Here is a 22,859-nt window from a genome sequence, read left to right as displayed (position 1 = left end):
TCTTTCCAAGCATCAGGGTCTTTTCCAATGAGTCAGCTCTTCGCATCAGGTGGCCAAAGTATTGGAGCTTCAGCTTCAGTCCTTCCAATGAACATTCAGGGTTGATTTCCTTTAGGATTGGCTTGTGTGTGTGTTAATACACAATATTTGTTTTTCTCTTTCTGACTTACTTCACTCTGTATAACAGGCTTTGGGTCACTACAAAACTAAACAGCCTGACTCAAATTCCTTTCTGTTTATGGCATCGGCGTGTTTCTAGCGGCTTGGGGCGAGCTGATTTCCAGTGAGCTCGCAGTAGGACTGGGAAAAGGAAACGAGGGGGGACCTGAGCAGCAGCGAAGGAGGAGCGGACAGGCAGAGACCGAGGGAGGAGCCTGCGAAGACGTAACCTGAAGCTGGCGGTCCTCACGTGGCCCCGACTTCCGCGCCCGCGCCGGCGGGCGGGGGCGGCCTGGGGACCATGGCGGGCCTGGACGCGGGCCGGGCCATTCCCGTGTGGCTGGCGGAGGACGACCTGGGCTGCATCATCTGTCACGATCTGCTGGCCTGGCCCGCCACGCTGCCCTGCGGCCACACCTTCTGCCGCGACTGCCTGCTAGACCTGTGGGCCGCGAGGCGCAGCCGGTTCTGCCCCAGCTGCCGCGAGGGTGCCCCCGGGCCGCCGCAGCTGCGGAAGAACACAATGCTGGAGGACCTGGCCGACAAGTACAGGCTGGCGGCGCGAGAGCTGGAGCCCCTGAGCCCCGGCCCGGAGCCGACTCCCGCACCTCGCCCAGCGTCCCGACCCGGGCGCCCCACGGCGCAGCTGCGGGTATGGAGGCGGGACCAGCGGTTGCCCTCTGCCCTCCGGTCATCCGCGCCGCCTGCACCCCGGTACCGACAGGGCGCTTCCTTTCTTCCTGATTGTTTCTACTTTCACTTTAGTTTTCTCAGGCTGTACATAGAATCCGTTCTTTGGAAAGTTCAGAGAAATATGAAGAAGCAGGAGAAAAAAATCCAAATCTGAAATCCTATCAACTTAAGTGCTATGTACCCTGGACTATTTCCACTTATTTCCAGTCTTTCTGCAGCCTGTCTCTCTGACGATTTTTAATTGTGCTAAAATATGTTTGTTATATAACATAAAATTTGCCATTTAACCATTTTTAAATGTACAGTTCAGTGGCATTATATTTACATTGCTGTGCAATGATCAACAGTATTCTAGTTCCAAAACTCTTTCTTTGATCACCACCGAGAGTAACTCTGTACCCCTGAAGCAATGACTTCTCCCTTCCCTCTAGCCCGTGGTACCGTCTCATCTACTTTCTGTCTCTGTGACTTGGCCTACTCTATATATTTCATGCAAGTGAATCATGTAGTACTTGCCTCTTTGTTTCTAGCCTCGGCTTCTTTCAGTTGCGATACCATTTTCAAGATTCATTTGTGTTGTAGCATATATCTGAAATTCATTCCTTTTTTTCTTAAACCATTCATTCGTTTATTTTCTGTTGCATTGGATCTTCATTGCTATTCTCAGGCTTTCTAGTTGTGAGTGGGGGCTACTATCCAATTGCGGTGTGAACGCTTCTCATTGCGGTGGCTTTTCTTGTTGCTGAGCACTGGCTCTAGGGCATGCAGGCTTCAGTAGGTGTGGCTCTCAGGCTCTAGAGCACAGGCTCAGAAGCTGTTGGGCAGGAGCTTAGTTGCTTTGAGGTAGGGGGAATCTTCCCAGACCAGAGATGGAGCCCATGTCCCCTAAATTGGCAGGCGGATTCTATCCACTGGGCCAGCAGGAAGTCCGAACTTCATTCCCTTTTTTGTGGCTGAATGATAATTCCCTTGTGTGATTATACCACTTTTTTTTTTAAAATCCATTCAAACATTGATGGACATTTGGATTGTTTCCACCTTTTGGTTATCATAAGTAACATTGCCGTGAACATTGGTGTACAGATACCGAGTTCCTATTTTCAGTTCTTTCCGGTAGGAGCAGAATTGTTGGGTCACATGACAGGTCCGTGTTTAGCTAACTGAGAAACAGCCAAACTGCATTCCACGCAACAACAATATTTTGCATTCCCATTAACAAAGTAGAAGGTTTCCAGTTCTCCTCAACTTTTGCTCCAGGAACTTAGGTCTATTTGCTCCTAGTCTGTTAGCCACCTGGACTTAGGAGATTGTCAGTTTACACCATGATCTTTTGCCCCCGACACCTGCAAGTTTGACTCCTCTTGCAGCATTTCTGAGCAATGCCCACCACCTCTCTGGGCTGAGCTCCAAGTTAGGTGAAACAAAGATGAACGAGCACCTTGTGTCATTCCTTCAGACAGCCCCGAGCCTGGTTAGAACAGACATGTGCCATGGTTTGGGAATAAGATCTCTTCTGTGCCTTTGGGAACCAGGGCCAGAGTTTCATGCTGGAGATGTTCAGTGCTGTCTCTGAGCCAGGAAGGGAATGAGGTGAGTGCAGGTCAGAATGTCACAAAGCTTCCTACTGCCGGGTTGTGTTTTTTTGAGTCAGTGATTGCAGAGTTCTGCCTCAAAAAGTTGGTTCTGACAGCTTCTTCTTGATATGTGATGTTTCTGTGTGTGATGTGTTGGGGCAGGCTAGGGAGTGATAGAGGGTCAGAAAGCTTGGAGCTATCTACTTCTCTTTTTTTTTTTTCCAAAAATAATTAATAGACTTTACTTTTTAGAGCAGTTCTAGATTTATAGAAAATTGAGCAGATAGTACAGAAAGTTCCCTTATTCCCCTCACAGTTTTCCTTATTATTACTCTCTTGCATTAGTTTGGTTCCTTTGTTACAATTTATGAACCTGTATTTAAATTTTTATTTATTTTTTTGGCTGCACTGGGTCTTCATTGCTGCCATGGGCTTTTTCTAGTTGTGTTGAGTGGGGGCTACGCTCTAGTTTCAGTGCTTGGGCTTCTCATTGCGGGGGCTTCTCGTTGTGGAGCAGGGGCTCTAGGGCACGGGGGCTCAGTGGCTGTGGTGCACAGGCTTACTTGCCCCATGGCATGTGGAATCTTCCTGGACCAGGGGTCAATCCCCTGCATTGGCAGGCGGATTTTTAACCACTGGATCACCAGGGGAGTCCTGTGAACCAATATTGATACATTGTCATTTACTAAAATCCATAGTTGCAGTTCACTCCATGTCGTACCATTCTATGGATTTTGACAAATGCAGGAAGTCAGGTATCTGCAGTTATAGTTTACTGCCTTGAAAACCCCCTGAGACCCACCTTCGTGTATCCCCTCATCCCCCCGCCAACCCCCGGCAACAACTGATTTTTTTGCTATCTCTTTGGCTTTTCCAGAATGTCATACCATTGGAATCATACAGTATCTAGCTTTCTCAGACTAGTTTCTATCACTAAACATAATTGAGGTTTGTGGCTTGACTGCTCATTTCTTTTTATTGCCAAATCATATTCCATTGTATACATGTCCCATAGTTTGTCTATCTACCTTTTAATGGACATATTGGTTGCTTCCTTTTTTTCCCCCCCTTATAATTAAAGCTGTTTTCTTCTTTTTGGTTATAAATACAGCATTGGAAGTTCCCTGGTGGTCTAGTGGTTAGGATTCAGCGCTTTCAGTGCCGTGGCCCAGGTTCTATCCCTGGTCAGGGAACTGAGACCCTACAAGCCAAGCGCTGTGGCCACAGATGAATAAATACAGCATTATCTCTCAGGTCCTTAAAACTATTTGTTAGTATAGTGACTGAATATACTTTGCATTGGCTTTCAGATTACAATTGTCTATGGATGGTAGGATATTGGATGATTTAAAATGTTTCTTCTTTTAGTTCTGTGCGTTTTCTAAATTCATCACAATAAGTGTGCAGTTTTATTGGTGCAGTTGCACCAATAAAGTTGATGCTGAAAAAGCACCAACACTTATTTATAAAAGTTTTTAATTTGCTCAGCTGTCTAGATAAGGGCTCCACTCCAGAATTCCAGCTGCCAGAATGTTTAGGAGTGAGACCTGGACATAAAAGAGCAAACAATGTTACCAGTGGTCAGCCACCTTCCTCTGCAAATTAGTCTGCATGTAGCTTCTGAAACACATGCTATTTTGAGGGACATAAGTGCTTCTTAGAGATGAAAAAGTAGTTCGTTTTTGAGGTTCCAGCATAATTTAAAAAGTGAGAGCTGTCCCCCCAAAGTTATTAAAAACTCTGGTTTATTTAGAGTAGAATGATGAAAATCATGTATTTCCATGGTTCTATGTAGGACCCCTTTGGGAGGTAATTCAGATTTCTCCAGTGAGTTCTGGCCCCGCCTGCCTCTGATGATGGTCATCAGGTCTTGAGGTTGTTGCCAGAATATGTTGGTGGCCAAACTTCCTCCCATTCTCAGCCAGGCAGCTGCGCAGATGAAGCTCTGGAAGTGGAGCTGTTTAGCATTCTCATCTGAATGTTTCTTTAAATGTGAAGGACACCAGTAAACAAAAAGAGCTTGCATCTGTACAGCAATCTGGAATCTCCACGATCCTTTCATAGTAGGTGCTTTTCACTGTTAAAGGGAACTAGGGGTGGTCGCTTTAAGTTTTTAAAGGAGTGGTAAAGACACAGGATGAGTCAGAGGTCAAAGTGGAGCTGAAGCCTGAGCCAAATGCCTTCCACTGGACTTAACAGCTGCCACCAGCACCAAATCTCCAGGCTCCCACCCTGCTTCCTCTCTGACTTCCCCAGTTCAAAATGACCCCAGGCTTCCCTTCATGCCTCACTCCCACCCCCCACTCCCCTGGCCCCATCCGATGGATGAACTCTGCTTCCCTGTTATGGCTTCTGGACAATCAGCAGGGGGATGCGGGAATGCGAAAAGTCTGAGGACTTTACCTCCTTTTCCTCTAGACATTTTTGTCACTTCCTTGCCCGCGTCCTTTATCCAGTGTTTACGGCTCCCTCTGTCTAGAGCTGGTTCCCGGGTCCAGCTTTGTGTTCTGCTTTGCTCTTTTAAAGGTGGAGGCACCGAAGAGCAGCACAGAAGTTGACCGGGAGCTGGCAAAGCTGGTGGAACGGCTTATAGATATTGTCAGGAAACTTCAGAGTCCGAGACACCTCCTAGAATCTGAACCAGATAAAGAAGTGAGCGTTCTGGCTATGGTAGGCTCACCTGGGAGAAGAAAGGATGTGCCAGGGGTGGGGCTAGGGACAACTCCCTGGAACCGCTGGGAAGCAAGATGAATATGTTTGCCCTTGAAGGATGCGCTAAATCCCAATCTTTCACCTTGCTCTTCACTACCCAACACAGATAATTGGGAGTTTGGAATGTTTGAGGTGAGGTGTGAAGGCATCCATCCTTATCACTCCACGTAACCAGCTTACTCCCCGAAGATCACCAGTGACCTCTATGCAAATTCTGCAGACCTTCTAGCTTTTATTCTCCTTGGCCTTTCAGCCGCCTATGACATAGTTGACCACAGCATCATTCTTTTTTTTTTTTAATTTTTAAAAAATTCTGTATAATTTTTAAAAGTTACACTTCGTTTACAGTTGTTACAAAATATCGGCTATGTTCCCAGTGTTGTACAACGCATCCTGGTAGTTTTTACACTCTATCTCACACCCACGAGTTTTTACCACTCACTCCCCTGCCCCCATGTTGCCTCTCTTGCCTCTCTCCCCACTAATTTGTTTTTTAAAAATATTTATATATATTTAATACACATATTTACAAAACGCTGTGTAATAGCTGAATATATTTAAAAGAAAATGTGTTTTTGAAACCTGTTCTGCCATGACCAGTGATAAAAGATCTTTTTCTTCCCCCTTTTTTCTTTTTTAAAAAATTTTATTATTGGAGTACAGTTGCTTTACAATGGTGTGTGTGTTTCTGCTGTACAACGCAGTGAATCGGCTACACGAATACATATATTCCCCCCTCTCTCTTGAGGCTCCCTCCCATCCCCCTCCCATCCCACCCCTTAGGTCATTAGAGAGCACGCAGCTGAGCTCCCTACAGCAACTTCCCGCTAGCTATTGCTAACCACAGATTTGTTTTCTGTGTATCAGTGAGTCTGCTGCTTCTCACAACTTCATTCTTGAAGCTTCCTTTCCCCTTAGCTCTGAGATACGAGTCTTCCAGTTTTTCCCCATGTCTCTCTGGCTGCTCCTTTTCTGGCTGTTTGGCAGGTTTACTGTCCTCTGCTAAGCAGTGAAATGCTGGGATTCCTCAAGGCTGAGTTGTAGGTCACTGTCTCTTTCCCTCAGATGGCCCCGTCCACACCTGTGGCTTTCATTACCCACCCTGTGCACAAACGTAGCTTCAGCCTGGACCCTCCTCTGATCTGGTGTCTTCCTTCTCATCTTTTCCTCTTGGCATCTCAGAGGCACATCACACTTAATCCATCCTGAACTGTCTCTCCTCTGGGTACCCCATCTGAGCAGCTGACCCTGCTAGTAATCACTCCTAGTGCCCAAATCAGAAATCTGATCACGTTGCCCTCCTCCATCACCTGGCTAAACATCTCTTGAACCTATTTACTATTCTGGAGCTTCTTAAAAACATCTCTAATCCAATCCTGTGACCATCTCTGGTCTGGATTTCTACGAAAGCCTCCTAATCACTCTGTTCTGTTCCCACTAGTGTCACATGTCTTCTCATCACGGGGTCCATACCATGATGGAATGTTCTTCTTTTCCCCTGTCATGTAGGTCATGCCTGCTCATCCTTCAGACCTCGACTAGATTATCACTTCCTTGAAGAAGCCTTCACTGATTTCCTTGAACAAGTCAAGTTCCCTTATTAGAGGCTCTCATGTATGTGATTCCATGTATCTTTCATTTGCAGCAGTTGTCACGCTTGTGACTTGATAGTGATTGATACCATAATTCATTGTCTTTCGTTCCTCTTCCTGCTGCTGCTGCTGCTGCTGCTAAGTCCCTTCAGTTGTGTCCGACACTCTGCGACCCTATAGACGGCAGCCCACCAGACTTCCCTGTCCCTGGGATTCTCCAGGCAAGAACACTGGAGTGGGTTACCATTTCCTTCTCCAGTGCATGAAAGTGAAAGTGAAGTCACTCAGTCATGTCCGACTCTTAGCAACCCCATGGACTGCAGCCTACCAGGCTCCTCCATCCATGGGAGTTTCCAGGCAAGAGTACTGGAGTGGGGTGCCATTGCCTTCTCCAATTCTTAGCTCATACCCCCAAAAAAGTTTTAAAGTTTTAGGCCCATCTTATAGGGGCCTTACAAAATAAATAATACAGATAGTCACTAAGATAAGCCACAGAGGCTGAAATAGTCTTTCCCCGACTGCTGTCATCTTATCATAATAACTCTTCCCCTGGGTGAAGACAATCATGTTGCCTGCATCATGAGGGCCTAATTATATTTTGAAAAACCTGTTGGGAGGTAAGTAGAAAATTATAGATGGTTGGCAGGACTGGAATATATTTGATGCATTCTTTAGAAGATTTTCTTTCTTTCTTCCTTCCTTCCCTCTCCCTTCCCCCTCCCTCTCTCTCCCTTTCTTTCATTCTGTTCTTATTCATCAATAGACTTTGTTGGATGGGGTGGACCTTTCCTTGGCTTCTCCCAAAGTGAGTTCCAGCCCACCTGAGCAAAAAATGAAAGATATTCTCCATGATCTAGAAGAGATCCAAGAAAAATTACGAGAAAACTTCACGCAGAAAGGGGCCCTTGAAGAACAAACACAGGGTGAGTTGATGTTATTTGGTAGAGGAGGTTTGATTATGGAAGCTGGGCCAGTGTCCCATGGCTTCCTTTTGAGGGAACAGGATCTCTGAGCCCAGCTGCGTGTTCCCTGGGATGTGAATGAGGAAGGAGTGGGCTGAGCTATTTTTGTGGCTGGATGTGTTTTTGGACCTGACTGGAGGTGTGATGTAACACAGGCCCTTAATAGACAGAAACTCATTTTCTAAGACCTATAAATCCAGAACCTAGACCTGATTTTGCTAGCTCACTGCACACCTGTGTTATTCTACTTGAGGAGATTCAGAAATAGGCAGCTTTTTAATTTTTCACTAGTAAATGTCTTATTAATGAAGAATGCAACTTTGTATACAGTTCTTGACAAATTCTATTCAACTATAATCTCTGGTGGATGTGTTAACATGTTAAGTAGTAACAATGTAGATTATAACAGAATTTTGCTGGTGGCGCAGTGGGTAAGAATCCACCTGCCAGGGCAGGGGAAACTGGTTCAATCCCAGGTCAGGGAACTAAGATCCACATGCTGAGAAGCAACTAAGCCTATGCAATACAACGACTTAGCCTCTGCTCTAGAGCCCGAGAACCATGACAACCGATGCCCGCATGCCCTAGAACCCATGCTGTGCAACAAGAGAAGTCACCACGATGAGAAGCCCAAGACTGCAGGGAGAGAGTAGCCCCCGTTCACTGCAACGTCAGAAATAAAATAGTTTTTAAAAAAGTTTAACTTAGAAAATTCAAGTATGTCTTAGTGAGTACAATTTTTATTATCTTGGCTTTTTTTTTTTTTTAAGCTCATTGCACTGTAGGGGAAAAAGGAGTCTTTTTTTTGCGGGGTGGGGGTCAAGGCACATGGAGTCTTAGCTTCCCTGACCTGGGATAGAACTTGCAACCCCTGCACTGGAAACTCAGAGTCTTAACCATGGGACTGCCAGTGGTCGTTGTGGACCTCCAGGAAGTCCCTGTTTTGGGTGTTTTGATTTTGATTCTTTGGGCCAGTCCAGGGCAGCTTTCAAACACAGGATCTGAATATTTCCTGAAACATCATTCCCTGAAGTTCTCACAAGATTGTTTTTAAGACAATAGATTAGCTGTTCTTCAGGTCAGCACTTGTAACAGCTGCTAAGCAATTCGGCTGCCTCCTCACAATGATTTCCTTTGACCCTATGTAAATAGACCACAAGCTGCCATGGAAATCATGCAGCCTAAACAGCACAGTGTTTCTCAAGGCATGGCCCAGGACTCTGTATAACAGTAGAAAGAATGCAGATAATCTCCAGTTTGTTAGCCTATGTTTTTTTTTTTTTTTTCTTATGTGTTTTTTCTGACTTTGATATCAATATTATGCTTACTTCATAGTATTAATTAAAAATCTTCTTACCCTTAAAAAATGAAAATTCAGAATCCAGGCCCTGTTGCCAAACCATTGAGCTAGCATCTCTGGGACTAAGTACCAAGGATTTGTATTTGTACTAACTTTGCAGGGGATTTTAATGCACACTACAATTTTGATGACCATTTTGGGCTTACCCAGTATGGGTGATTATTTGTAATACAAATTTGATTATTGAGGAGTGCAGTTGCCCCTTGAACCCATGAGGATTAGGGGCACCAAACACCCATAAAGCCGAAAATCTGACTATAACTTTTCACTGCCCCAAAACTTAACTACCAGTAGCCTACTGTTGACTGGAAGCCATACTACAGCATGAACAGTTGATTAACACATACTTCGTATGTTTTGTGTACTATACGCTGTATTCTTACAGTAAAGTCGGTTAGAATAAAAGAAAATGTTATTAAGAAAAGCATAAGGAAGAGAAAATACATTTACAGTGCTGTACTGTATCTGTCTACACCGTAAGTTTACATCATCCGACTCTGAGGTTCAGTTTATGCTGCTGTCGCTTCAGGATACCAATGGAGAAGATTTCACCTTCATCGTCCATGTCCAAGCATTTCCCTTAGTTTCCCTTCTGCCACTTACTGTGGTCATTGTAAGCACACAGTAGCTTTAAGGTAATAATAAAATTGAGCACAGTTTAGGGTTAGCTCGTGCTCAGTCACTCAGTCATGTCCGGCTCTTTGCAACCTCGTGGGTTGTACCCTGCCAGGTTCCTCTATCCGTGGGATTGTCCTGGCAAGAATCCTGGAAGGGGTTGCCATTTCCTCCTCCAGGGGATCTTCCTAATCCAGGGATTGAAGCCTCATCTCCTGAGGCTCCTGCATTGGCAGGTGGATTCTCGACCACTGAGCAAGCCTTGGGATTAGCAGGTATAACTTAGCTTGTCTACCTGACAAGCCTTGGGATTAGCAGGTATAACTATTATATACAGGATGGATAAACAACAAGGCCCTAGTGTATAGCACAGGGTACTATATTCAGTAGCCAGTGATGAATCATAATGGAAAAGAATATAAACAAGAATATATATATATGCATACATGGATCACTTTGTTGTATAGTAGAAGTTGATACAACACTAAATCAACTATACTTCCATAAAATGAAAACAAAACTTCGGTATATTGAGAGGAAATAGGTATCAGCAGTTGTGATGAGTCTCATATCAATTCATGTTTCCCAGTTTAATAATGATTTAAAGCATTGACCTGACGTCATGGAGATTCTGCGGGTGAGGGTGCTGTGATCTCCTGGAACCATATTTGTTAATTTATTTGATAGATATGCATGAAGTACTTCCTACGTACCTGGCAATGGGGAAATGCTTAGAATACAGAGATGAATAAAATCTCTGCCAGCAAGGAGCTTAGGACTCAGTGAGGGGAAAAAGTCCACAGTAAGAACATGGGACTAGATATACCTAAGCTGGATGTATACTGCCTGATCAAATGCTGACGATGAGAAAGACAAGCTGTGTGTGTTGATCACGATGTTTGGATGTCTTCTACGTGCATTTTTTTTTTTTTTTGATGGGACTGTCTCCCTCTCCTAATATTTTTGATTCCATAGTTGAACTCCCAGAAGTTCCATCTTCTTCCTCATGCCCACTGCCTGACCAGAGCCGCTTTGCACCCAAGAAGGCTTCCTCGTTTGCTCGATGTAAGTATATGATCTGCCTACAACTTGGGTTTGGCTTGGCAGAGCAAGGAGCTTAAGAGCATGTTGTGTCCATCTCTCTGCTGTTAGACCCCTTGGCTAGTTCCTCTACAACTGGCCCCTCCCCATGGGGAGCTGATGACAAAGGCAAAAGGGGTTCCAGGCTGAGCCAGACCCGTGAGCTCTCAGAACCCTGGCAGCCTTTGGGCATCCATGCCAGAGCCACCACTTACAGCCAACTGCCAATGCCCCAACCTAGCTAAACTACTATCACGGCCCCAGTCTGGAATAATCCTTGAGGGCACAGATCCTGGAGCCAACTGCTCCACTCACTAGCTGTCTGATCTTGGAGAAGTCATGTAACCTCTCAGAGCCTCAGTTCCCTCATCTGCAAGATGGAGATAGTAGTACTTACTTCCTTGTGGGATTGTCATCAGGGTAAGTGAGTAAATGTGTGTAAATATGACTTTCAGTAGGAATGCCGAGTATTAGCAATTATTTACTCCCTTAGTGGAAAACAATATGGAATATACAAAATGAATAAGACATGAGCCCTAATCAGGAAGCTTAGTGTAACCAGAGAGATGTAAATAGCCATGATCATCAGTCACTCTACTACAGATAGAAAATGGTTAAGTATCACTAGTGATCAGGTAAAGCATTAGGGGAAAAGCAAGAGGTGACTTTTGTCGGGTGGGCTTCACAGACAGCTTCCTGAAAGAAGGCTAAGTAGAAATGAAGGTGGGAGAGGAGTATTGTTACTAGAACAGCATCAGGGGTATGTATAACAAGCTTCCAGTGTAAGTTGACGTTCCAACTGTAATGCTGATATAAGAAAAACTGTATCTCATTCAAAGATACACAGCTGCGTTTCACTATTTGAGGACCTCGTAGCATGAACCATCAGAGCTGACTGGTCATGTTCTGTTTTTTCCCCCAGGGGCCATCAGTCCAACCTTTGACCTTGAGAGCCTTTCCTGTAATCTGAAGGTCTCCGTGGATCTCCGGACAGTGACTGTGTCTGACTTCCCAATGCTCTATGCCTGGAGTCCTGAGAGGTTTGCCTCCAGCCAGGCTTTATGTTCCCAGGCCCTCTCTTCTGGGCAGCATTACTGGGAAGTGGACACTCAGCGTTGTAGCCACTGGGCAGTCGGGGTGGCTTCACGGGGGATGAAGCGTGACCAGATCCTGGGAAGGACCACGGACTCCTGGTGTGTAGAGTGGAAAGGGGCCAGCCAGCTCTCTGCGTGGTGCATGGTTAAGGAAACTGTCCTCGGCTCAGACAGACCCAGTGTGGTGGGCATCTGGCTGGACCTTGAGGAGGGAAAACTTGCCTTCTATTCCAAGGCAGATCAGGCAAAGCCTCTGTTTGAGTGCCCCATCTCTGTCTCTGTTCCTCTACACCCTGCCTTCTGGCTGTATGGCTTAGACCCTGGAAATTCTCTGACCATACGCAAAATGAATGTGTAAACATTCCCTGGGTGTTAAAACACATTGATTTCCTGGTCTCTCTGACTTTTAGCAGGGTGGCAACTTAAGAATCCGTCTTCTAGCACTCTCCTGGTGGTCCAGACGGTTAGGAATCGACCTGCCAATGCAGGGGACATGGGTTCAATCCCTGATTCCTGAAAGATCCCACACGCCACAGAGCAACTAAGCCAGTGCACCACATCTACTGAGCGCTGGAGCCGTGGAGCCCATGCTCGGCCATAAGAGAAGCCACCACTGTGAGAAGCCCACACACCCCAAGGAAAAGTAACTCCTGCTCACCGCAACTAGAGAAAGCCTGCACACAGCAACTAAGACCCTGCCCGGCCAAAAATAATTTTTAAAAATAAAGAAAGAAATTGCAAACGATAAAGGAATGAACTTTGAAAATTGAGGGATGCAAAGTAACTGTTTAATTCGGCTAACTTGCATGGTTCAAACCCTGCGAGAAAGAAAGGATAGGCTCTTGAGTAGGAGATAACATCTAAGCCCTTGGAATATCCTGCCTGATAAGATTGTCTTTATCGGAGGCCCTTGGGCCACACAGTATCAGCGTGATCTCTGGAGGAGCTGGAAACTAAGATCAGCCGTAAGAGCGGTGATTCTGCCTACAAAATAAAGTGATTCAGTCATGTCTGACTCGTTGTGACCCCATGGACCGTAGCCTGCCAGGCTCTTCCATCCATGGGATTTCCAGGCAAGAATGCTGGAGTGGGTTGCCATTTCCTTCCCCAGGGAATCTTCCCGACCCAGGGATTGAACCCAGATCTCCCTCATTGCAGGCAGACTCTTGATCATCTGAGCCACCGGGGACTCTGCCTACCGTGGGCCAATCAAGGCCTTGGACACCGAGTCTTGGATGCGCTTCCCTCGCTGGCAGTATTCCGTGTGTGTTGTCACACATCATGCTGGGAGAGTTAAGCAATGGCCCTATAACTCCACTGAGAGAAGGGTGGGGTCTCCCAACCCCTCCCTTGTGTGCCTTTTTCTAGTTAACCCATATCCTTTCATTGTAATAAACTGTAATCACAAGTGTAGCAGCTTTGCTGAATTCTGTGAGTCCTTCTAGTGAATCACTGACTATGAGACTGATTTTAGGGGACCTCCTCCCCACCCACAAGAGGCATGCTATCAAGCACACATTCAGTGGCTTCAAACAACACGCATTTATAATCTCAACGCTTCTCTGGGCCAGAGTCAGGGTACGGCTTAGCTGAGGCTTCTCTTCTGGAGTCTTGAAAGCTGCAGTCAGAGTATGAACTGGGGCCGGTGACATGGAGGCTCCCCTGGGGAAGGACTTGCTTCCAAGCTCACGTGGTTGTTGGCAGCATTCAGTTCCTTGTGGGTTGTCGGACTGAGGACCCCAGTTCCTTACTCAGTGGGCCTCTGCAACATAGCTGCTTACTTCATCACAGCCAACGAGGGAGATCGTCTCCCAAAAGGTGGACATTCCCTCTTTTAAAAACTTTAATTTTTAAAAAAATTGTTAATTTTTAATGGAAGAGTAATTGCTTTATAATACTGGTTCGGTTTCTGCCATACATTCAAGAGGGAGGGGACATCTATATACCTGTGGCTAATTCATGTTGATGTGTGGTAAAAATGTTTTTTAATTTATTTAGTTTTGGCTGCGCTGGGTCTTCATTGCTGCGTGTGGTCTTCTCTAGTTGCGGTGCACAGGCTTCTCATGCAGTGGCTCCTCTTACTGTGGAGCACGGGCTCTCGAGCACAGGCTCAGTAGTTGTGGTTCATGGGCTGAGTTGCCTCATGAATTGTGGGATCTTCCCAGATCAAGGGATCGAACCAGTGTCCTCCGAGTTGGCAGGTGAATACTTAACCTCAGGAACACCAGGTCCGTCCCGACAAATCTTATGTAATGTAACCACACGGACATATAACCAACGCATCCCTTTGCCTTTGTCTGATTCTGTTGATTAGAAGCAAGTCAAGGGCCCTGCCCACATTTAGGGGTGGGGATTCACAAGAACATGAATACCAGGAAGTTGGGGGGGGTCCTTATAGTCTGGCCAGCACATGGTATCATCTCATACTTGATTTCCCCCATTTTTTAAGAATCATTTTATCCCATAACAGAATGGATAGAGAAAACTACACAAAACACATGTGCAACATAAGGAATAATCATTATTATTATTATTAAGCACCCTTTACACTTCAGGTCAAGAAATAAAACCCTGCGACCGACCCCAGAGGCTCTTTCCCCATTGCAGTTACAAAACCCTCTTTCCACCTGAAAGGCATCTTGACTTTTACAGTAATCACTTGCTTGCATTTCTTTAGAGTTTTAGCACCCAAACATGCATCTTTAGCATAAACTCAAAAAAACCCCCACAAACCCTGATATATCTTAACAGCTTTGTTGAGATATAATTTACGTACTATAAAATTCACCTATTTAAAGTGTACAAATCAATGTGTTTTAGTATATTTAGAGTTGTGAAACCATCACCATAATCTAATTTTAGAACATTTTCATCACTCCCCATAGAGAGAACCCTCATACCTACTAATAGTTGCTATGTCTTTGAAGTCACCTGATCTACAGCCTTCCCCTCCCTTTCTTCACCTTACAATCCATCTGTAGGCCCTCAGGTTGCATGAGCACCTGCTGGAGATGTGGAATCCATCTCTGTTGGACTGGGTTGAACAGAAAGTCTTGCCATACAAACCAGCCAGGCGACCTTTGGCGGTGCATTTCACCTCTTTGTCTTTCCCCTGTAAAATGGAACTCATTATTATTGGCCCTTCCTTCTGTTCCTCAAAGGGTTGCAAAAGAATTAAAGTTATGGGTGAAGACGTTGGAAGAATGCCAGGGTGGTTATAGACATGACAACAATGACAGAACTATATTTTCTTTCTCTTTTTTTGGCCACGCCATGTGGGATCTTAGTTCCCTGACCTGGGATTGAACCTGTGCCCCCTGCATTGCAAGTGCAGAGTCTTAGCCACTGGACTGCTAGGGAAGTCTCAGAACTATACTTTCACATCCCCTACCTTGGTCTCTGGGGTTTCTCTGGTAGCTCAGCTGGTAAAGAATCCACCTGATGCAGGGGACCCCAGTTCAATTCCTGAGTCGGGAAGATCCCCTGGAAAAGGGATAGGCTACCCACTCCAGTATTCTTGGGCTTTCCTGGTGGCTCAGATGGTAAAGAATTCTGCAATGTGGGAGACCTGGGTTCAGTCCCTGGGTTGCGGAGATCCCCTGGAGGAGAGCATGGCAACCCACTCCAGTATTCTTGCCTGGAGAATCCCCATGGACAGAGGAGCCTGGTAGGCTACAGTCCATGGGGGTCACAAAGAGTCGGACACGACTGAGCCATTAAGCACAGCAGAGCACCTGGTCTCCAACATCTTTAGATTCACACCTCATTTTCACACATGTTCTTGGAAACAGGAACACCAGAATTCTTCCCCCATGATCTACTCATTTGCTCTCTGAGCCTCATAAGCTACCCTGTGTGATGAGTATTATCACCTTTTGTTAACACTTGAGAGAGGAGAGTGGGGGCCTGGACCAACTTAGGGGTTTGGGCAGGATCAGTCAGCTGAGCATGGCAGATCTGGGAGCTGGCCCAGTGTTCCCACTCTCCAAGTCTCAAAGCTTAACATCCTTTGATAAGATCCTGGCTGAGACCCGGATCTGGCTGTCCACTTTGATAAGACACAGCACTGAAGCCACGAGATGCCCTTTCTTCCCTGGGCGTTGGCGTCAGGTCTCTAGTGGCCTCAAGCTCCTAAGCAGGGCCAGGGCCTCTCTCTCTGTGCCAGATGACCATTCAAAGGCTCTCTGTTCTCACTTCCTGTTTTGTGGAGCCTTTATTGACTCACCCAGAGTCACCTTGATGTTTGCCTTTCATTTTTTAAAAGAAGTATTTTATTCTACTTTATTATTTTTATTTGGCTGGGCTGGGTCTTAGTTGTGGTGGGTGGGATGTGCTACTTACAGCACATGGGATCCAGTTCCCTGACCAGGGATGGAACCTAGGCCCCTGTGTTGGAAGCACGGAGTCCAAGCCACTGGTCCACCAGGGAAATCCCTGATGTTTGCCTTTTAAAACTTAGAATCTAAAGGCCAGAGTTTTAGCCTATTGAAGTCATTTGGTTAAATACCATCGTCTGAGGTGATTTGGACAATGGGGCCTTTGTCAGAGTGGGGTTTAATTCTTTGGTCACATGAGTTTCCCAAACTGCAGCCAGAGCACAAGAATTATAAAGGTGGGAATGAAGGTTATCATTTTTGGATTCTTTGCTTTTCTTTCAAGCTTTCTTTCTTTCTTTTTAAATATTTATTTGGCTTTGTGAGTTCTTAGTTGCAGCATGAGAGATCCAGTTCCCTGTGTGTGAGCGCTCAGTCGATTCAGTCTTCTCTGACACTTTGCGACCCCATGGACTGTAGCCCACCAGGCTCCTCTATCCATGGGATTCTCCGGCAAGAATGCTAGAGTGAGTTGTCATGCTCTCCTCCAGGGGATCAAACCCGTGTCTCCTGCGGCTGCTGCATTGCAGGAGGATTTTTACCGTTGAGCTACCAGGGAAGCTCCCAGTTCCCTGACCAGGGATCAAACCCAGGCCCTCCTGCATTGGGAGCTCCGAGTCCCAGTCACTGGATCACCAGGGAAGTCCCTTGCCTCGAGTTTTCTGTCAGCATATCCTTTCCATGCAGTGTGAAAAATATCAATCACACCCTTTCCTCAAACAAAACTGAAAATCCTACCCAGAAGAAGAACTGAAGTTGAAATGCCAGTGGATGAAGGACCGCTCACTCGGGTCTGCACTGTGTGGCGGAAGCATCCACCCAAGGACCAAGCCGGAAAGACTTCCCGTCGGGGGACTCTGAAGGCAGCTGCTCACCCCATCTGGAGGTGTTTCAAACATCTAAGTGGTTGTTGACATGGTGGCTCAGACAGTAAAGGATCTGCCTGCAATGCAGGAGACCTGGGTTCGATCCCTGGGTTGGGAAGATCCCCTGGAGGGAGGGCATGGCAACCCACTCCAGTATTCTTGCCTGGAGAATCCCCACGGACAGAGGAGCCTGGCGGACTGCAGTCCAGGGCGTCACAAAGAGTCAGACAAGACTGACGACTGAGCGACTAAGCACAGCACAGCAGAATTTCCGGTTCCTGGAAGAACCACCTACTAAGGAGGAAGGCACCACCTTCTTAAGGCTCACAATGGCTCCTAATACAGTTATATCTATCTGTCTCTTGTTTTTTCTCCCTCAGGTACTTTTTTTTTTCTGGAAAAGTCTAATTTTTAAAAAAAATTATTACTTTTTGGCTGTGCTGGGTCTTCATTGCTGCGCGGGCTTTTCTCTAGTTGCCACGAGCAGGGGTGGGGGTTACTCTCTAGTTGCGGTGGGTGGGCTTCGCATTGCAGTGGCTTCTCTTGTTGCAGAGTGTGGGCTCTAGGGCTTCAGTAGTTGCAGCACGTTGACTCAGGAGCTAAGGCTCCTGGACTCTAGAGCACAGGTTCAATATTTGTGGCTCAGGGGCTTAGCTGCCCCGTGGCATGTGGGATCTTTTCAGATCAGGGGTCAAACCTGTGTCTCCTGCATTGGCAGGCGGATTCTTTACCACTAAACCACCATGGAAGCCCCAGGAAAGTTTAATTTGAAGACTTTATTTCCTAGCTGATTATAGAGACAAATCACAAAACGAAACAAAGCTGCTCTCTGGGAGACCTCTCAAGCTCCTCTGCTCTGTTGGAGAGAGAAGACCCTTCCCCGGGGGCACCTGGGGATTTTGACAGGAAAGGAAGAATCATCCCTGGTGTTTGCTCAGCTCCATCACCCCTACTTTGCTGAGCCATTAGCCCCAAATTCATCCTTATTCAACCCTAAACACTGGGTCCTTCCAGACGACTGAAGTTTTCTTCCTTAATTATAAATACTTAGGTTATGCTGAAGATTTGTAACTTTTTCTTCCTAACCAGCCATAGGCTTTTTAAGGACAAGGTTTCTTAAGCTTCAGCCTTTCAGATGCCATGATTTTTGTTACATCTTCAAATCTCCTGTACCATTTTTTATTTAATATCTTTCCTAAACCAACTCACTTTTCCCTCTTCAGGTACATGGGTTTCAAAAGGAAACTTTAAAAAGTTGATATAAATGGAAACCAGAATCATATGTTTCAAATAGAGATAAGCGTAAATGTATGTTTCAAGGAAAACAAAACACTATAACTAGCTTGGAACCTTTGTCTTACGTTTCTGAAGTGTTCTCTGTCTCTCTCTGGCTCAAAAGGAGATTATCAGGTATTATAGATTTACTGAGGCTTTCATCTTGACTTAATCAGGATGGAACGATAATAGAGAAAAGAAAGGTTTCTGTCCACAAGACTTTAGTTTCTGCTGTCCCTACACCACTTATACACCTTGTCTTCTACCAGGTGATTCTAAGAGATTGATCTGGTGCAATATGGAAGATTGTGCTCAGTGAAAATTTTCACCTTTATTCTTCAAAGTAAATACACCCTGGGGGCAGAAAACTTAAGGCTTTGGTCAGTGACATCTCCAGGACTCAATGTCTGGGCGTTGCCACGGGAGCTTTTCCGGTGCAATTGTACCTTCCCTACAATTAGTCACCAAGTTCTGATCCTAGCTTCTGCCTTCTCAAGGCATCTCAACTCTGCCCCCCAACTCTTCCCTCTGCATCTGTGCTCTCGTTCAGACTCTCATCCCTTCTCTCCAAGATTATTTTAATTCGAGTTCCTCCATCTCTAGTGAGGAGCCCTCTCCCCATCTATTCTCATTCTAATGTGAACTTTCCAAAATGGGAGTTAGATCATGTCACTCCCCAGCTTATAACTCCTGGGTGCTCCTTAAAGCTTCCTAAAATAGAAAGTTCTGCTTCCTGTCTCTGTTCTCACCTATCTCGCCCCCATTTCCTGTCATCTCCCCATATACAACATCCTGCCCAGCTTCCTCCTGTATGTCACATCATGTACTTTTGCAATTGTAGTTTGCTTGGCCTGGAGTCTCTCTCTCATCCCCTTGGCCAGAGTTGAAAACTGTTTACCCAGAGTGGATCTGGTTTCTACCAAGCGGACTGGAGTCTCTCACTGTCACTGTGTCTAACATGGTGATGTGTGCGTGTATACCGAGTTTAGCTCAGATCAAAGCTGACGCACTAATTGTAGAAGAAGTTACAGGAAGGCCACTCAGGCTAAAATCATAGTCATTTTCCTAGGAGCTTGATGGGGATATTTGCAGTTTTTCTGGGTTAAGGCATTGTGTTGCCTTGGAGGCTGTCTGTGAACACAGCCAGGCAGGGGGAGCGGATTACTAGAAGTGGGACAGTCACACAAGTCTGGCTGGTTTTGGCTAGGGGTGGGATGGGGAGAGAGGAGGTACAAAGAGATTTATATTATGAGATGCTACCTCTCATGAAAAGTTTTCAAAAAAAGGCAGTTTGGGCTGATGGGAGAATGATTTGAAGATTCTGGTGAGAAAGATGAATGCCCAGACTTCCTTATCCACAACTTGCCCACCGTGATCGTCTGTGTTGCTCATTACTGCTTCCTTAGAACCTAGTACAGAGCAGTGCACATGGTGGACGCAATAAATATTTGTTAAATCATTTTATAAACACGATATCCTACATTTTGTACACGCTAAGTTGCGTCCGACTTTTTGCGAATCTATGGACCGTAGCCGGCCAGACTCCTCTGTTCATAGGATTCTCCAGGCAAGAATGCTGGAGTGGGTTATCATGCCCTTCTTCAGGGGATCTTCCCAACCTAGGGATCCAACCTGCGTCTCTTAATGTTTTCTGCATTGGCACGCAGGGTCTATACCACTAGCGTCACCTGGGAAGCCCTGATATCCTACAATAATGTCTCACTTAAAGCACTGCTATTTTTCCAAATATTTCTATTAGTTTTATATAAAAGATGTTATTAATGTTGACATTTTACAAGAGATGATTGTACTAAAAATTAATTCCTAATCTTTAGCATGTTTTCTCTTTCCTTTGAACTCTCATCTTTTATGTACATCATTGTTTTTTAGTTGCACTAGGTCTTCCCTGCTGTACGTGGACTTTCTCCAGCTGCGGCGAGCAGTGACTGTTCTTTGTTGTGGTGCATGGGCTTCTCATTGCAGTGGCTTCTCTTGTTGCAGAACATGGGCTCTAGGCGCCCTGGCTTCAGCAGTTGCAGCACGGGTGCTCAGCAGTTTCAGCGTGCGGCTCCAGAGCACGCAGGCTTTAGTAATTGTGGCACACGGGCTCAGTAGTTGTGGCTCTAGGGCGCAGGCTCAGAAAAGCACAGGGCTAGTTACTCTACAGCATGTGGGATCTTCTCAGAACATGGAATGAACCCATGTATCCTGCGTTGGCAGGCAGATTCTTATCTACTGTGCCCCCAGGGAAGTCCCATCCATTAGTTTTTAATTACCCGATTAATACCTGTGCATGCCTGCAAAAGTTCAAAATTGCAAAGGTGTGGAGGGTAAAAGTTATAGAAATACATGTTATACTTAGTTTTTAAATAGTTGTAATTGTATAAATGATTTTATATTCCTATTTTTTCACTTATTTTGTGAATTCTTTTCTATGTCTTTGATAGGCATTAGTTTTTCCTTTGCCATTTAAAATTTTTTTTAAAAATGTGAAAATATGATAATACATTTACAGGAGACTTGGAAAATATAGAACAAAGTTACATATAGTCCCACTATATATTAAAATTATTTTTGAAGTAGATGAATTAAGATGCCATTAGTTTTAATGACTGCAAAATTTCCAGTAATTTTATGTCATACTTAATTTAGCTATTCTTCACAATTGTATATTTTTCCACTTTCTACTACTGTGTAATGATGCTATAAATAGAATAGGTGTATGTAGATGGGTGGCACTAGCAGTAAAGAACCTACCTGCCAATGCACAAGACATGAGATGTGGTTTCCATCCCTGAGTCAGGAAGATGCCCTAGAGGAGGGCATGGCAACCCACTCCAGTATACTTTCCTGGAGAATCCCATGGACAGAGGAGCCTGGAGGCTACAGTCCATGGGGTTGCAAAGACTCAGACATGACTGAGCGACTAACACACACACACACACACACACACACACACACATACCAAACAATGGCTTCCCAGGTGGCGCAGTGGTAAAGAATCTGCCTGCCAATGCAGGAGATGCAAGAGACAGGGGTTCAATCCCTGGGTTGGAAAAATCACCTGGAGGAGGAAATGGCAACCCAGTTCAATATTCTTGCCTGGAGAATCCCACGGACAGAGGACCTCAGAGTTGGACATGACTGAAGTGACTTAGCATGCATGCATAATGTATAGATATATATTTCTTCTTTTAGATTATTTGCTTGGAATATATTTACTTGTGGTAATTTCTTTGCAGAGATAAGCAAGTTGTAATTTTACTATTGTACAGAATTCTTTGTTTTGTGGAAATGGCTTGTGGCCTAAATTTTTTTTGAGAATCACTGGTTGGCATAGATAACAAGTCAGCACAAATTTTAATGTCTCTGCAGTAATTAAAAATTATATTAAATGCACTTTTGTCATTCAGAGTTTACAATTTGCGCAGGCAGGCTAATCAATTTGCCCTTAGAAAGATAAGGCAAATCAGCAAATGAATCCCAAATTTAAAAATGCACTTGCTGGGTTTCCTTGGTGGCTTAGTGGTAAAGACTCCACCTGCCAATGCAGGAGACATGGGTTCAATCCCTGGTCCGGGAAGGTCCCACAGGCAGCAGAGCAACTCAGCCGGAGCACCACAACTGTTGGGCCTGTGCTCTAGAGCCCAGGAACCTTAACCATTGAGCCCACATACTCGCATGCCCGCAAGCCCGTGCTCTGCAAAAAGAAAAGCCACTGTAGTAAGAAGCCTTCACAATGCAATGAAGAGTAGCCACTGCTCGCTGCAACTAGAGAAAAGCCCGAACAGCAACACACACCCAGCACAGCCAAAAATAAATAAATACATAAAATTATTTTAAAAATCCATGTATTCTAAAAAAATAAGTAAATATTAAAAAATGCAGTTGTTAAAGATGATATATGAACATGTCCCATATGTTAAGTAATGTGATAAATGTTTTATTGAATTATTTAATTCTCAAAGAGCTCTATGAACTAATTTTGCTGATGGGGTTTTTCAGAGAGGTTATGTAGCTTGTCTAATATTGTACAGGTAGCCAAGTACTGGAGATGAAATGTAGACTCCAGAGCTCATGCTCTTAACCTTGACATGAGGGAATTCAGGCCACCTGGGGGGCAAGAAGGTCTGAGAGTCTTCTCGATATCAATTATCTCTTAATCAAGAGTGTTTTTACAATATTATCTGAAAGCTTGAGAAAATTCAAAAGAAAACTGGATGCAACCTCATCACAAGATGAGGCTCTTGTCTGGAAAAATATCCTCTTAGTATGGTTAATTATAATCAAATATCTTTTTAAAGTCATGGTGCTGAATGATGTCTCTTTTGGCCAAATTAAACAAATAGAATCCACATCCTCTGGAGACCAATCCATGTGACTATGCAGAGGACATAGATGTTTGACCAATGAGTCAAGAACAAGTGCATTCAAAGCTAAGATAACAGATTTACTCTGTTATCGAGTTATTAGACTTTTCTGCTCTGCCAGAGCAACTTGGCAG

At 45.0% G+C, this 22,859-nt stretch overlaps 1 protein-coding gene across 2 annotated transcripts; it reads left to right on the top strand.

The window, feature by feature from the left end:
* Nucleotides 1-417: 417 nt before the first annotated feature.
* RNF135 (ring finger protein 135) lies at nt 418-13,254 on the top strand. 2 transcript variants are annotated; one of them, XM_059877905.1, is made up of 5 exons: nt 418-811; nt 4,953-5,078; nt 7,494-7,653; nt 10,643-10,732; nt 11,670-13,254. In XM_059877905.1, the coding sequence occupies exons 1-5, from the start codon at nt 461-463 to the stop codon at nt 12,197-12,199; spliced, it is 1,257 nt and encodes a 418-aa protein (XP_059733888.1). In that variant the 5' UTR covers nt 418-460; the 3' UTR covers nt 12,200-13,254.
* Nucleotides 13,255-22,859: the final 9,605 nt, after the last annotated feature.

Source organism: Bos taurus, chromosome 19, assembly GCF_002263795.3.
Source record: "Bos taurus isolate L1 Dominette 01449 registration number 42190680 breed Hereford chromosome 19, ARS-UCD2.0, whole genome shotgun sequence".
Taxonomy (NCBI): domain Eukaryota; kingdom Metazoa; phylum Chordata; class Mammalia; order Artiodactyla; family Bovidae; genus Bos; species Bos taurus.
Note: the sequence above shows the minus strand (reverse complement) of the source record. Positions and strands in the feature narration are given on the sequence as shown.